This window comes from Tetrao urogallus (genome assembly GCF_951394365.1).
Source record: "Tetrao urogallus genome assembly, chromosome: 2".
NCBI lineage: Eukaryota > Metazoa > Chordata > Aves > Galliformes > Phasianidae > Tetrao > Tetrao urogallus.
This window is the reverse complement of record NC_136814.1, coordinates 71415477-71432986: the sequence shown is the minus strand read 5'-3', so window position 1 is coordinate 71432986 and position 17510 is coordinate 71415477. Positions and strand designations below refer to the sequence as shown.

The window sequence follows — 17510 nt, the reverse complement described above, 5'->3', positions numbered from 1 at the left end:
AACATTTGGAAGTATTGAAAAACAGAACAATTTTTTCTTTTAGGAGTAATTGAAGAAAGCTGAGCTCATTTTTCCACCAGTATATATAGCAATATAGATGAAGTTGGCCCTTTATGAAATCAATGTATTTAGCAGACTCGGACTTCTAACACCTGTTCAGGCGATGTTGTTCAGGAAAGGTTGTGCATCTGAGGTCAGCCCAATGGACTGAACAATGCGGTGGATTGGGTTGTGACAGAGTTACTGCTGGCATTTCCAAAGGTCTGCAAAGAGCCACACCTGTGGTGCAGGACCTCAGTTGGCAGTGGTTTTGTTACATGTATCTTTAGGTTTCACATATTCAGTCTACAGAAGGGTTACCCCTTCCAAGCTGCTCACGCAGACAAAAGCCATATCCATAAGTCATTCATCATAAAACAAGCCTAATTATGCTATGACATACTGACACTGCATCAGATTTCTGATCTTCAACATAATTTTATAACCATTGCTAACAGATGGGCCGATTACACTGAATTTGAGTTTTAAGTAATAGTTTAATCATATTTTATAATTTGTAACTGAAAATATCCATGCATACATAATTTTCCGAAGCTACTGAAAGGAGCAAAAACAGAGCGCAGTAAAACCTCTTTTCTGTTTCCTGAGGGAAATGCACTGCATTTAGGTGGACAGGAGTTCCTTAAATGACTCCTTAAGTAGTGTCTGCTGTTGGTAGTTTCTCTTCTGTGCAATTATAGCAGATTTGCGGAACCTTTTTCTTTGCACAGATTTCCTGCTCTATTCCAGCATAAAAGGTGTAAATTTTTCTATTTCAGAGGCTCTTTTATTGAAACAAGTGCCTTCCCCCCACTATATATTTTTTTTTTTTTGTCATTGAAAATGAAAGCAAGGAGTAATTTAAATTATCACGTTTGTGCTCTTTAATAACAAGAAAAATGGGAAATTCTTATAAAATAGATGGACAGCTTTGTGGGACTGCTGGAAATTAGATGTGAATTTTGAACAGAAGGCTTCTTTCTCCCTCTTCTCCTTATTTTTCAGTTGATTTAGGGTCAATAAAGGAAAGAGAAACCCGGCTTCCATCTCCTTGCCATTGTTTGCGATGGGCTGGACATCGGCTTCACATCACAAGGGGGCAGAGGTGATCTGAATTCTGAATTCTGTAATACTGAATGTAAAGAAATACGTTCTATTCAGCTATCCAGTCCCAGATACTGCAAAACAGAAAGGGCATAGTTGTCCTCTGGCCCATGAGATCAGTGGAGAAAATGCCCACAAGGCTCACGGCTGCTGTACTTCAGAGAGGTCTCCTGTCAATGCCATCTGCACTTCTAAAACAAAGGAGACATTGGGCATGGACCATGCAAGAGGTTTTGGGGAAGAAATGGCTCATTGAGATTTGATATTTTGTTAAAGCACCATTAAAGTATGGTGAACCTTAAATGATTGTAATTAATGTTCAAAATAGCTTAATACTATCAACTTTTCATATAAGAAAGCAGAGCAGGACTGAATTGTTGTTAGAGTTGTTATTAGTGTCTCTAACTGAAGCTTTGATAATGCTCTTGCTCCATGCCTATGAGGTCACAAAAGCTTGAAAGATTTGTGTAAAAGCAGCAGAACTGCAGTGGCATCTGTTTAAACATGAGAGGTGCAATGAATTACTCTTGAACTGGTATGTTCAACTGGTATGTTCACCTGGAAACCTGCTCAGATGCCCATTTCAGTTGATTTGCAGCAAGGCTCTATCTTACTGCTTCATACCAAGAATTGAACCTTGCACCTATACAAAGATAAACTGCTCCTGTCAGTGGTAGAGCTCACATAGAAGCTTTCCAAGATCTCCTGCTGTAGTCTAAGCAGTCCTCCATGATTGTACAAGGAAGGTAAATTTTTCTGTTTTCAAACCAAACTGTTCATACTCAAAATCATTAGATGCTTCTGTATAAAGGTAATTTAGGAGACAACATTAAACTTTTCTGTATAAGACCTATGTATTATGGAAACATTATAATACATATTGTCTTCTATACTATATGATTTATTTTAGCTCATAGTGGTTTTCAGTCTTTGTACTTGCATTTAGCACTTTCCTCTTTTTTTTTTTTTGTTCTAACTGATTTTGGCCTGCTGTTCTGTTGTATACGTGGTAGGTCAGTCCAGACTAATACCCTGCGAGCCTTTATCTGATTAATATTATCAAACCTGTCAGTCACATCTGCAACTGTCCATACCGCATAATTAGGCCCAACCAAATTGCCCATTTGGCAGTGGGTGATGAATACGATGCAAAATGCTTTATTTCTGTTCACATTAACTTTTTGACAGAAGAGGATGATAATTTCCAAACTGCTTAAATTAGTTTCTCGTGCAGTAAGAGCTGTCATACATTGGCATAAAGCTCTGTTGCTTTTTCAGAAACTTCCAACCACTGCAGACATTAAATATACTCTATAACAAATCATTTAATGATGTGTTTAGTAGATTGTTAATCCGCTCTATCCTTTGTAAGTCAAAGGTTTTACTTTTCAGGAAATATTACTACAAGTCAGACATCTGCTCTGTAATCTGGGGTGCAGGGCTCAGATTTCAAAGAAATCTCTTAATCTCACTCAGAGGTGGCTTTTTTTTTTTTTTTTTTTTTTTTAGTTTTTATTTATTTATTTTAAAAGCTGTTAAGAAGCACAATTCTCATGAGCTGAATCAAACTCCTCCCAGGTACAGACACTTACAGGAAGCTACAATGTGAGTTCAGTAAGTCACTTTCATAATGAAAAGACCCTCCATGTTCTGCGCTATTAAACAGCTGTAAAGAGGCTTTTAGTTAACTGTGCTATTTGAAGTAAGGATAGCTGATTTAGGGAAGAAGACTATCTGATCTGAATGGATAACATTACTGTAACAAAAGTGAAGCTGCTCTGAACAACATCTTAGGGATTTCTGTGGTGTCTAAGACACTAAAAGAATTTTTCCTTCGCATTAATATTATGAAATTGGAATCTGAATAACTTTAAAAGTGAACAGCCTCTTTACCAGCGTTGACATGAATGGCAAATGACATGAACTTACTGTTCCAAGAGTTCTGCCAGTAGCTGAGTAAACACAGGTTATTGTGGGAAGTGAAGCATTGGAATTCCATAGGCATTAGTGAAAGATTCCCAACAACTTACTTTGGAAAAAAACTGTGAAAAAGTTACAGAACTGCACCTATCTGGAAAGACCCAAGAGATAATCCAAAATATTTGGCAAATCTGGCTTTCCATGCAAACAGAAGTTTGCCTATGGTCAGATGAAATACATTTCCCAAATTAACACTTCCTTCGGAATCCCATCTGCCCTCACTTCTTCAACTATTTACACATAGTATAATTTTAGATGTGGCTAATCAACACTGTCATAACTAAGAAATAAAATTATGGGATTGCTGTAAATTCTGGGTTAATTTTGAGAAGCGTAATGAAAAGGAAGAGGACAAGAAATCTGAACTTTTGTTCTTTTATTACCCACAAACATAACACAAGAGATTACACAATGGAAACTGAAAGACTTTTAAATAATGTGGAAGGTTAAGACAGCTATGTACATTTTGTGCAACATACCAGAAGCCCTTATTTACATAGGATATCTCTGCCATACTGGCCAACGTGCAAGTGCTGCCTGCATATTGCAAATTCAGCACTACAGAAAAGCTTCTCTTGTTCTAAAATAATAAATTAGAAATTACAAAATTAGAACTTTCTTATGAACATTCTGAATGAGGTTTTCCAAAGTACAATGTTAAGAGGGTCAGGACTCAATGTGAATTGAGCTTTCTGAAATTATGTATATGTGCTTATTTTTAAATCCTGCTTTGTACGGTGCAATCCAGGCTATGCTTATATAGACAATTCATTTCCCATATCTTTCAATCACTGTACAACAGTATATTAAGAGTTACACTTCAGATGCTTAACAATATTCAAATACCACAGAAAACACTGAAATAAATACATAATTAAAAAAAAATGATATAAAGAATCTGGCTAGTGTGTTGTACTCAGCAGATTTAGGTACCAGTGTTGGAACATTGAAGGGGAAAGAACGATCACCAGCAACTGCTAACCTGCCTCATTTTCCAGTTTTTGTATCTCATTTTGTCCAGCCTCTGAGAGGTGAGTTAAGAGCCTTTTGTAGGCTTCCCTGTTGAAAAACAGAAGAATGTAACATTACTTAAACAATTTCACACATTTGAGCAGTAAAGTAGGTAATTCCCAAGCACACTGGATGACTAACCCTAATAACTTCTTTCCTTATCTATTCACAGCTTTGTTTGCTGTGATTTTTTAGCACGGCCAAGTTGAAAGAAAGAGAATAGTACAGTTTGCACAACAGTGTTGCAACAATGCTTAGATGTCTCTCTTACTTAGTAAACTACAAAAAACTATACATCAAAGACCAGAAGTGGGTAGTATGAAAATGCTGCACATGATGGTCCTTCAGTCTGAGTCAATAAAAAAGTGAATAATACAACTGTAGATGACTTCCATGTTTAATATTAAAGTGAAGGTGAATACTTCTTGAGTAATTCTTCATGGCTCATGAGTTACATTCGTGCACAACTCTGTTCTGTTTTTATGTTGGTGCTATTTTTGTTGATGGTTTTGTTGTTTTTTTTTCTCCCATAACCCAGGCCTTGCCAAAGTTTACTTCAAAACTTCTCCAACCTGAGGTGTGACCAGCATCTACTCTTTGAGGAGTCTCAGAATGTGCATTAATGCATACACTGAAACCACTTCCAGGCCTTGACTCTCAAGCCCTGCACTCCTGTTAGGAGACCTAACAGAAGAAGTGCTTTTGGCCTACATGCCACAGTGTGGAGCTTTTTGGGTTTTTGTAACAACATTCATATGGTCGCTGAAAGTTCAGTGCTTCATCTGCACCAAGAGTTGCTGCCATCTGTGCAGAGTTGCTTTCCTCAGCTTCCATTGCTTCCTAAGGCTAAATGGATTCACAAGTGAAATATTTCTGTCCTAGGTTCTCTGGGGGCGAATGGAGGAAGTGTGATTCTGTTGTGCCTATCAGAGAGGAGGCCAGACTGTTCTGAATACCCACAGTTCTCATAAATTTATATTATGAGAGAACTCTTGAAATTGAACCATGGGTTCAATTTCCCAAACACCTCAGATCATACCTGATTTTACTGTAATGTTATATATATAACATAACATTCTCTAGAAAAGGGACTTACAGGAATATTTTTTGGGCAGGAGTTTTGTTTTTTTTTTTCCCCTCAATTTTACAACACACAGTGTAGTGAACTGAGGCAGGCTGGCTTAAATTGTATGTGGGTTTGTAGCTCTAATGTCATAATTTCTCTGACAATACTCAGCAGATGTAGATGGCCTAAAACCATGAAAGGTCTGAGCAAAGGAGATTTTGGCTGATCAGTTAAAAATCAATCATTTTTGACTATCTGTCCTGCTGCCTAACATCGCTTGTTTTCAAGAGATCATACCTCTACTCTTCACTGTCAAAAAGTGGTATTAAATAGAAAAAAAAACAAACCTTTGTGCTGCATTTCTTCCAAGACCTTGTTTGTACTCTGAATCCTTCAGAGACTGCGTCAGCGTGGGAATCAGGCTGGTAACTAATGTCTGATCCAAGACTGCCACTGTTTCTAGAATGCTGAACACCCGGTGATCATACAGTGCAGTGTAGTCCTGGATAAAGTGCCTGAGGGGGACACAGAGGCATTTAATGCAAGGTCAGAACTAGATGCAGAGAACATGCCAAGAACAACTGAAGAAGCTGTTCAGAACAAGCAAAACTGGTTGCATGGAAGCGATTGTAGTGTTACAGTGAAATACTCTGTATGCAAATTCCTTCCACAAACAAAGCCATGCTTTTGAAGGCTAATGCTAAGAAAAAAATCACTTTCATTTTCAAGTGAATCAGCAGATTCTGCTGCTGTTTTACCAGAGCTGACTTGTTCCAGAGTACTTTAGTTTGTAACGCATTTGTCTGAATGGAAAGCATGGAAAACTGAAACATGGAGTTATTATTTAACCAAATACTCCAGCAAAAAAAGATATCTAGATTGAAGTCTGCAGAAACAACACCAGCATTTCTTATAAAGCGCCACTAGATCTAAGGCAAGGCAGACCATCAGATGGAAGAGCATCCATTTGTCTATTTGAGGGTATTTAATGACCACAGATTGCATCTAATTGGGGAGTTACACCCTAGGAGTGAAACATCTCATGAAAGTGATACAGCCCACACGGAGACATCAGCAAATTGCTCAGGGGCTTTCATTTTAACATTATCCAATACAGCAGCAGTGTTTAGGTTTGCAAAATGTCTTTGGGTCTTAGCTCCTACATCTCTTCTACTGCATCCACATGAAAAAGAGGATTCATTTTGCTGAGGTACGGAATAAGTAAAATTGACATTATATTAATCTATTCATTTGTCAGAGAAACAAATAAATGAAGCTTGTTGGACAAGGATTTGATCTTTGTTATATACACTTCAAGTTAGGCATGCCCACAGCACGTTACACAACAGCACTACTCATAAGATTTTCCCACTGCAGCAGCAATGTAGTTTTCTATAATAGTCCTTTCAAAACAGTACCTAATCCATGAAAAAGCAGATATGTTTCTCTATTTTTTTGCTCTGGCTTTTTGGCAAAGTTATGTTTAAAACCAGTGCCAAAAGTAACGTAATTTAAGTACCATAAACAAGTGACAATGCAGTATGTTGAGGATAATTAGTTGTTTTTAAGAAAACATGTTTGCTGTCAATTGAATTGCAGTAGCTTCACTGCCAATTGGCATATTTTCTGGTTACCTAAATACAGAAGTCAGCTGGGTGGCACGTTCTCCTCCTGACCTTGCTTGGCAACCTTGTACCATGTACTGCACAATGAGTGTAGATATTTTTTTAACTGTAAAAGAAAAATCACAAGATTCACACAGAGCTCTTGAACTGACCATCTGGAGAATGTCTTTCATGAATACTACAATTTTTACATGAGAAAATAATGGGTTTTATCTTACTTTGATGCAAGTAAAATGACAGAGTAGTTAGCTAGAATGGCTATAAGAACAGCATGAATTTCAGATTTATGCAAAGTCCAGTTTTCAACACCATCATCTTTTAAACGTACGGATTTTTAAATACAACACTGTCTCCTTAAGTCAGAACAGAGACACAAGCCCTTAACGGAAATAAAATTAAATAAACAAATCAGTTTTGTTTTTATTCTTTAATTGTTCCTATATTTGAACTGGGAAAAAGCAGTCTTGGCATTATAATCTGCTCAAAGATATGCAGATCTACTCCTTGCAATAAGTGTTCTCTCTGTTCTTTCAATAAGTGTTCTGAATTCCACCCTTTTGTGTATTTCCAAACAACAACAAAGGAGCCCACTGTTTTCTTCCATTTATATCTTCCAACTGGATATTCAAGTTGCTAGATAAAGCTCCTCCTTTATAACAGTGGGACTGAGCTGCAACTTCTCTACAAGGATATGGCGGAGTCCTGTGAGTTGGTGGCTGCAGAATCACAGGACATTTAGCTCATTCTGCTCCAGCTTCAGACAGCTGTGGCTACAATGGCAGAAGGGGGAACAAAGGCATGTGCTGATTCAGCTAATCTCCTGAATTTATCTTGTCCCTGAAGCTTTTACAGAAAAGCATCAAAAATTGCTTTATTAGTCAAAATTCCCAGGAGAAGTCAGAGGTTAATCTCCACTGTTCCTAATATCTTTTCTGGTAGCAAGGACTGGACATTTTTTGGCACATTTATTCTTTATACAACTATGAGGTGAACTGAGTATTTTTTAAGAAGCTAAAAATACAGAATGAATAACTACCAAGTAGAATGGGCTAAAAGAAGAAAAAAAAGGGGGTCAAAGATCCCTTCAAAAATGGATTAAGTATAGCACGTTGATTTCTGATGTCTCTAAGGGGAGAACATACACTAGTTTTATTTGGTCTAAAATCTTCAGGTGCAAGAAAACTTCCACTGTTACAAGTCTGGGAGAAATGAGGTGGGAGTGATGGAAAACATTACCAATTAAGGATCAACTTGTCATGAATTCATCAGAGTACTTGAGTCAGAGAGAAATTCCTGTCTCAGAGAACAAATTATTTAATGAACAAAGCTTGTTCACTTTATCTGGCTAATGCATCAATCGAACAAACAAAAAAAACAGGAACAGATTGTACACTGGGATGAAAGATGCTGAGCAGTATGAAAACCTTACAGGTGTAAAGAGATGTATTTAAAGCAAACAAGTAGCTCACCTTGTAGCTCGTTAACCAATACCATGCACTTCAACACAGCTGGCAGAACCAGTTCAATGTCACACAGTTCACTGGTCTGGGTTCTCTGAAGTACTTCAAGAATGAAAGCAAGAACTGAGGCCAAGCGAGGAGGTGGAGCGCTACCTTTGAACTGCATGTAGTTTTCACTGGGAAGACAAAACAAATCAAAATAAAGCCTGAGATACGTTGTCGTTTTTTTCTTCCGTCCAATGCAAGCACCGTATAATTGGAAATAATATTGTGATATTTCAGGAGAAGGCCCATTACATAGATTTCTATCTTTATTTAGACTCAGGTAATGGCTTCTATTTATCTTAGTCTTAGAAATGGCTCCCAATTTATCAGGACAGTGATGTCTTCCGACTCCTCTGTTGAGGGAAGTGAGAAATAGCAGTCATAATTATAGTTAAAAAGCCAAATGTGACTATAAAAGATAAAATATAAAGAAAGCAGCATAAAATAATGACACAAGGAGTTTAGATTCTGATAACTCTGAAATAACATTCAAAATACAACTGTTGTTCAATTACCGTATTTAGTTTTATGTCTTATTGTTTGCTCACAATTCAAACTTGTGGTAAGAGCTCTGTTATACTGGCACTATTAGTTTGTAAAACAGTGTGATGAAATGGGACAGAATCTCTGATTTTGCTCCATCAGAATTAACACAATCATCTCCGGTACAAAATTTGTTGCAGAGATTAAGGTAACCTGCAAATCTGCATCAAGAGCAAATATTGACACTACAGAACAGAGCTGTCTCAACTGTAATTATTTCATTTGTTATTTATTTATTTATTTATTTTTTACCCCAAAAGGATGAAAGATTGAGTCACTGTTGATCTGACATTACAGATGATTTTACTGAAATCTAAAGTTAATTACTGAAATTGGAACATCCAGTAGAGAAAAGTGGAGATAAAATACACAGAACATTAGTTAAAAAAAAAAGTACTCCCAGAATCTGCAAAATGACTTTTAAATATGCAATAGTAGTTAGCATTAGCTGCTCATACAAGGCATGCTCATTTGCTGTGCAATGCGTTAATTAAAAGCTGCTATACCTCTTAACAGCTTAATAAAGCATACTTATACAACTTTGTATACACTTTAAAATAAAAGCATTTCCATATTCCCTGCACCATGTGGTTTTAACTCACTTTAATATTAGCATCTCTAAAATCTTCTGTTCCATTTATTTACTATGAAAACTGCACACTATTTTTTGGGGGTTGTTTCTTCACTAAAATGATTATCTGACCTGGATAATATATTTTTCTGGTTCAATTTCTTCTGCGCTACAGCAAGATATTCATTAGCTTCTGTATGTCAAGAAGGCTAGTAAACTCTGTATGCACTTATGTATAGATCTAGTGGCTGCCTCCTGACCACCACACAGTTTATAAATCAGACTAAGATATTCTTCCCAGATCACTAAGAAATGTTTCAAGTTTTACAAGTCACAAAATGCTGTTACACATTCAGAATTTTCTTTCCACAATAAGGCTTAAAATTCACACATTCATGCACACATTCACAAATGATTCTATTAAGATAAGAAAGTTTGAGTATTCATAAGCTAAAAAAAAGAATCAAGACTGAAATTTTAACTCACTCCCTTTACATGTGATAATATAGGCTTTACCTAAAGCACTATCTACTGTATTTACCTGAGATCATCATTAATATTCTTTCAATGAATGTGCATACTCACTCTTTAATAAAGAAAAGTACAATTACCTTAGATGTAAGCAACCACCTTTTATTTGAAGGAGATTAATTTTTTTCCCCAGTATGGACAAAGAACTGCAGATCGTAGCTCTCCATCTCCCTCTTTCCATACCCCAAATTTTGTATTTCTCCTTGGTAGCTGGCACATCTATGTATATCCTGATATGTACAATAGCATCTAGTCCTCCCTTTCACTGGCAGCTGTTACAGATATGGTTCTGTGATCCTAAACACAGCCTGAGATACAGCCATAGGATGATATGTATTGGAGTGCTTGCTTTTTATGTGGCCATATGGTGTATTATTCTTATTATAGTCCAGGACCTCCATCCTCAATGACTTTCCATTAGTCTCCAGATGATTCCATTTTTACTCTCGTGCTCTATATTCTCTTCCCTTTTCTTATTTTCCTGTCCAACAACTTACAGGCTCTTCCTACAGCCTGACTATCAGTTACTGAGATGAGAACAGTGACATTCTCTTCTTCATTAGCTGTTTGTGAAATCTGAATAAGCAGTGCTTTGTTCATCATTGGATCTTACTTTATGACATGCAGAGTGGTCTTCCGTAGACGGAGAGCCTGAGGGACTGTAATGGAGCTACACAGAGCAGTCAACATAGGATGCTGCCCAGCTCCAAGTGCAGTTGGTGAAGAAGGGAGAAATCGTCCAAAATACTGTTGAACAATGCTCCCAAGCAGTTGATTTAAATAGGCCCCCTGAGCTTGGGACTGACAGCATATAAAGGACAGGCCCTGTAAAAGATAAAAAAGGGAGAAGGAAATTGAATAACTCCTTATTGTTGAACAAATTTAAGAACAATAAGCTAAATACTAATTACACACTTTATAAACTACTGTATGATAAAGAAGTATCAACAATTTGCTGCATCTGTCAACAAACCATCAAGTCTGTGGCTAAAGACCGAACTGGCACAAGGCTTACAAAGGAGAGAAAAATCTTATACTGGACTAACTAAAATACTTGAAAGATAATCTTAAGACCACATGATCTTCCTTTCAAATCAGAAGCAAAACATTAGCTTTTCATGCCAGGGCTCAGTTCCCAAAAGCTACAAACTTCTTTTTCACTTATGTACGTGGTCTAATGAAGCTAGAATAGTGGTCTAACAAAAATTTTGCTCATAGTGCGAACAAATTAGAGTAAATAAATCACCGTTTTTGAGGGAATTAATTTTTTTTTTTATATAATTCATTTAAATAAAGCAAAAAAATACTGTGACTTATCCAATACAATCTACATTCATCTAGGAAAGTAGAAACTTGCGTAGAAAGTGACTACATAAACATTATCTAGAGTTACACTGCATATACATGTAGTTACATCTGTGGGAAAATAAGTATTTGTTTTAGTGGTAAAAGTGTCTATGAGAAAAATTTAAGAATTTACTCCCCATTCCTCAGGTACTGAAAGGAGGAAGAAGAATGAATCACTAAGGGAAGAAAAAGAAAAAAAGAAGCCCAGCTATCTACTATGACTAGGGCCTCAGTAAGCAGTACAAATAGAAGTCTCTTCAGAATTCAGTTTTCACAATAGTTTTTCCCAACAAGAATAAGAACACAAAAGAAGTCCAAGCACTAGAGACCATTATAAAGCAACTTCAACAGTACTTCAAGCCACCATTAGTACCACATACAAGGAATGTGGGATGTCAGTGAATGAGGTGCTTCAGGACCTGCCTGAAGATTTGCTGTAGGCAGCCTTCCTGAACACACACATCCAGCAAGGGTTGAACTTCACATGCCTCTGGAGTTACTTGGAAACTTTGGTACACCCCATTGATAAATGCCACGTTCCTCAAACGAGGGAATAAGTAGTTCAGATGCTCTCAGCTGTTTGCTTTACTACAGTAAATTTTTTGTTTTTTTAGTAAAAGGCAGTTGCTGCTATATCAGAATGTATCAGAATTCTTAATGACTCTGCTTGGCAAGCAGAAGGCTCAGAAAGACTGCTAATGATCGTTTAGTTTGTAAGTGTGAGTGTTTGGTGTTCCCAGCGAGATGTTGCAGCAGGCATAATAAAGAATTGCATACACTTTCTCTAGTCTAGCTCTCTCAAAAAAGAAAATCATTCCATAAACTGAACTGGCTCTCTTAAGCCATTAGAGCATTTCAACACTACAAAACAACATGTGGGAATCTATCTGACAAAAAGGACACAAAAAACATCATGACCTTACAGAGGATACCTGAAATAATGCATAAGAGAATATAACACCTGTGAAGAACTAATAATTCTAATCACTGAAATAAGACAATTCTTCAAACTGAGGAACAACAAATCCTACATAGTATCACAAAAAAGGGAAAAAAACAATTGTTATTAAATAAATTACTCCTCTTATATGAATGATCCTAATGATATATTTCACCTATGAAATATAAGCAAGAAATACTAGAATTGAGATCTCTGAAGGCACGGATTAATTTTTGCATCTCTTGTAATAGTCTCATTTGAAGATAGATCAATAAGTCTAGACTGATCATTCATAAAAGCATTTTCATTTTTGAGCTGAAGTAAACTGATTTTTTTTTTTTTTTTTTTTTTTTAGTTGTAGGATGGGAACAGAAGTAATCTGAAAAAGAAGGGAAGGATTGAACTGAATAACAACACCCTGCCACAAGTATTATCAAAGATACTCATTTGCCAGAGAGAAAATAAAAGGATGGAAGTTGCTTGAGACTTTTTTTCTTATATCATGTGATGAGGATAAAGAGTGCCCTTGATACTCAATAAGGAGAACTCCTCTTCATCCTGACCTTTTTTGGTGGGTCAGGCAGAGATGCTGCCTCTTAAAAAAACATAATTTTTAAAACCATGTAGTAATACCAACATCTCTCCTCAGTAAGGAGGAGTCTCATTTACTTTTTTTTTTCCATGCAGCACAGCAGAAGTTCCAAGTTCAGCATTAAACTGTTCCAAGATAGAAATTCTTTCTTCCAAACTAAAACAACAAGAAAAATCACCTATTTTGTGGGTAGCCAGAGCTCCCCTTGTCCAAAATACACACCCCCTATATGCTAAAAAAAAAAAAAAAAAAAAAAAAAAAAAAAAAATCATGAATCAGCCTCTACATATTAGAGAATATTTAAAGCACCAAACCTCTTCAGGCAAGAATCATCAGATGGTTAGGCACCCACACTTCTATTGTTCACTAGAAATTTCCTTAGATGAACTTGGATTTCTCTTTTGGACATGAAAGCTCACTGACTTTAGCTCAATATTGTGCTGCTTATTTTGGGACCCTCCTTTTTCTTACAAAGCCTAGAGAGCAGCAGACCTGTACAAGGCTTAACACCACCGTATCCCAAGTGGCACCAGGGATAAACTACCAATGTGTACGGTGGCTGTGAGTACAATAGCAAACTACCCTAGGCAGCATTGGCCAAGGGTGTAATTACAAGGAGGTCACAGAGTACTCTCTTCTTTTAAATCCCATTAGTAATTAACAGAGATGAAGGAAGTTACTGTTCATATGACAGAGGAAAGAAACACATGTTACTGGACTGCGATTTTGACCAGAGATCTGAAAATAATCACTTCAGACCCTTAGGACAATCCCTAGAAAGCAGATGGACATTAAAGAGTAGAGAGCACTTCTCTCCCTCTTTTCTTTTTTTTTTTAATTAACTATTTTTTAGTTATCTTCTCAGATTAAAGAAAGAAAAACAACAAAAACAAAACCCCACCAAAAACCAAAGACATTTGAAGAGGAGTAGAGGAGCATGACAACATCTGCTCCTCATTTCAACAGAAAGGCAACTGATTCCTGTGTATGCTCACTGCAGGAACCTTTTGTAGCCAGAGCTGCCTCTCTTCTGATTTATCCATATATCTGTAAATCACCTGTGGAGAGCGAAGAACCGATTAGTATGGATTACTGGAACTATTCACTGCAGAAATGCCAAGCTACCTAATGATGACTTACAATATCAGTCCTGCTGTTGGAATAAATCTGCTGTTCACCAATTAATGTTGTACAATTCCTATTAAACACATACTGTAATTCACAAGATGTATTAATAAGCTTGCTCAAATATCAGACCACAGATGTGGCTTGCAGGAGGGCTTTTAAAGTCTGAACTCTGACAAATGCTGAGCCTGCACAGGCCCATTAAAATCATGGAAAAATGTATGTGCCAAGCACTACTTAAAAAGAAGATCTTTTACCACTCTTCTGTATTCAGATAGAAGTAAACCATCTTCTATATTTGGACAGGATTAACACTAATAAATCTAGCTCATTATTATGTATATTATGCTTATTACATGCACCTACACCATAATCTGCAAGATGTATTTAAACTATTATTTCTTCTCTAGAATAAGTTTTATGCTCCAGTTATTTCCCACATTACTGGTAAACAGGTGTTAAAACTCCTCCAAAGCATATTCCAAGAAATCCATCAAAGATATTTTGAGTAATATGTTTCAACAGCCTACTATCACACAAATCAACTGTGTTTGTTTGTTTTGTATAAACAAAGGCAAAATACCACATGATGGATTTTATATGCCTCATTATCACACAATTACAAATAGTCTCATAAAATTATGAAGTGATTGCTCATTCTTGTTCTTCCACGTTTTTCTTTTTGAAATTTTTCACTTAAACAACTCCAAAGACAATTTTGATTTTATCTCCCTACCTCCTCTATTGGGAAGCGTCTCTGCCTGTGGAGGGGTGGGAGGAGAACTAGATAAACTTCATCTTTAGAGGTCCTTTCCAACTCAAATAATTCTGTGATTCTATGAAAACCTTTCCTAAGTCATAAAATATTATCAAAACAGATGGAGCACAGTGAAATAATAAATATCAATATAGTAGCCCTATAGGCAAAAACAATAAAAAAAAATCCCCCTAAAAAATAGTTCAAAAGAGAGCTGGGACTCTTGCAATAGAATACTACTTTCCACCCCCATGAATAGGCACTGGACACAGGGTAGCCTCTCAAGGACAATCTGATTAAATATTTCACCAGCAACTTAAGTTAATTAAGAGAGAGTTTCTCCCAGAGGATGTGCTTTCTCTGTGTTTCCTCCTAGCACGGTTACATGCTCACACATATACTATTTTATTGCTTTTCTGACATGGATGATTCATCTATTTATTTATGCAGAGATTTTTAGTATTTGCATCAACTCACACATTTCAGTAATCCCCTATTCACAAAATCATTAAGCAAATGTAATGGGGATGCACATGAGGTGAAACGGAAGGAACTTATCCTTAAGTCAACTTGGCTGAAGCCAATTGTGAAATGTTTACTTGAGAAGTCAGAGCTCCTAGAACTTGTGTGAACCCAAAAGACCTCAGAAGCAACCCCAATAGAATAAGTTTTGTAACTGATATTGAAATATTTTCCATTTTGCATTAACCCTAAGTTTCTCAAATAAAGGGTGAGGAAACATTTCTGACTGGATGTAGAAGTCTGCAGTATTTTAAAATGTTGGAACCATGTAAATAGAAACAATTAATAGAATTTAAAAGTTCAATATTGAAATAAAAAAAATGAGTCTTGCTCTCTTTGCCCTCTCCCTCAAAGTGTTTATCAAAATAATTTCTAGTTTTCCAAGAATAGCATTGTCTAAAATGAACTAGCTCAGATTAGACCATCTAGCTTAACCTGAAAGCACATGGACTGAGCAGTAGATTACTGAAGAGGCCCATGGTGGGGTCAGAAAGTCAGACAGAGAAGACAGGAAACAAAGGTCTAGAACACTTGGACTTCAAACCAACTTGAGTGGCTTCACATTAAAACTACATCTCTATGTGCAGACTACAAATGAACAGCATTCTCTGACTAAAATACTAAATTATCAAGCGGACAGTCACACTCTGTGGTAACATCAGTGTCCAGATGGTCCTACATGTAAATAGCTTCTGAAAATACCTACAGAGCAGAAAAGCAAGTCATATCTGCATGCCACCATATTCATTTCTGTATGACGTGATCAATCAGAATGCAACTTTTGAAAGAGGGAATAAATCCAAGGGATCTTTACAAAGTCACCACTGCATTGTTTCACAATACAATCCTGTAAGTAATCACCTAGAACTACAGTCTAAATGAATATTAGAAGGGAAAGGAAAAAAGGAAGCAGGAAGGAAAAAACAAACAAACAAAAAAAGCCTTTGCAAGGTTAAATATGTTGACTTATTTTCAAACTACATCCTCTTCCTCACTCACAGGAATTAATCCCTTTCTACAACACAAGCCTTTCAGGAGCGTAAGGTAAGCTTGACTCATGTTAGCATCAGCAGTAGAAAAAGTTGATTCAGCAAAACAAACTGTCAAACTATTAAGATAAAACAATGCCATGATATGCAGAGGCTTGTCTTTTGTTACTAAGACCAAAGAAAAATAGAGTAGCTCATCTTTAATTATCTACAGTTAACAAAATCAAGGATGATTTAAAGCATTGCTTTGCTCTGTCATCTCAATAATTGTCTTGCTATATATCATGATTCAGTGTTTCAGAAATCTCTTACATGAGACACAGTGTAAACAGCAGGCTGGCTAGGAGCCTCACTATTTGCAGCAAACAGAACAGCAGCTTCTGGAGTGTACCTCAGCATAGCTGCATGCAATGACAGGAAAGCCAATGGATGGCGGGCAATTTTCCTTCAAATTCTTCAAGAAGAAAAATCTTCTCTTGCTGCTTCTTAAAATTCAGTCAGCACTTGTTTGATTACAAGAAAAAAAAAAAAGAAAATCTTCTCTGCTGCATGAATCTTTTCCTAAAGCTACATTTGTCTGCTGATAATAGACTTCACATATTTACCTGAAGATAAAGGTGTAGGCTTTCCTGAATGGCGGACAGTAAAGCCCCAGGCAGCTCTTTGTCCTGCTGCAGCACTGAGTGAGGCAGCAGCAAGCAATCTATGATGCGGAACAGGAGTTGCTGTGCTTTGGAAGTGGCCAGTATTGGTGCCCAGAATTTTACAAGACACCCTGCAGAAAGAGAATCAAGAAAATCCAAAGCGATTTGCAGTCAGGGAAATTAAAAAAGCTAAGAGAGCCTAAAAAGGAAAAAAGGAAGTATGTTGAATAGGTTATCCAAGAATAACAATAGCAACTGTCTCATTCTCACATACTATTTGCATGGTATTCCCTTAGAAAAAGCTCAGTGAAGAAAAAGTCCATTTCCTGTTCATCAACATCAAGCCGTTTCAATAAATTACAAGGTGTTGTGCAAGTGAAGCTGTTTTAGGAAAAGTACAGTAAAGCTAAAGAAAGGACAGCTGCTCACAGCCCTCCAGAAAAATTAGGTAACCTTGGTACATAATGCTCTGCAATCAGCAGATGTACACTCAGATCACACAGACCTTACCATGTGATCTGATCACACTAGAGACCACTGATCACACTACAGGCACTGCCTCTGCCTTCCATTCATATTTCTAACAACAGCGTGGCCACTTTAGCATCTACTCACTCAT

General features: G+C 36.8%; 1 protein-coding gene across 1 annotated transcript in view; it reads right to left on the bottom strand.

Annotated features, from left to right (window-relative positions):
- Positions 1-4100: 4100 nt before the first annotated feature.
- Positions 4101-17510, bottom strand: part of MMS22L (MMS22 like, DNA repair protein) — a gene marked incomplete at both ends in the record, with an annotated part of 84038 nt that continues 70628 nt past the window's right edge. The window contains 6 exons of the mRNA XM_079550582.1: positions 4101-4182; positions 5548-5715; positions 6835-6931; positions 8295-8461; positions 10589-10800; positions 16853-17022. Coding sequence (XP_079406708.1) covers positions 4101-4182; positions 5548-5715; positions 6835-6931; positions 8295-8461; positions 10589-10800; positions 16853-17022 — 896 coding nt within the window. The remainder of the gene's footprint in view (positions 4183-5547; positions 5716-6834; positions 6932-8294; positions 8462-10588; positions 10801-16852; positions 17023-17510) is intronic.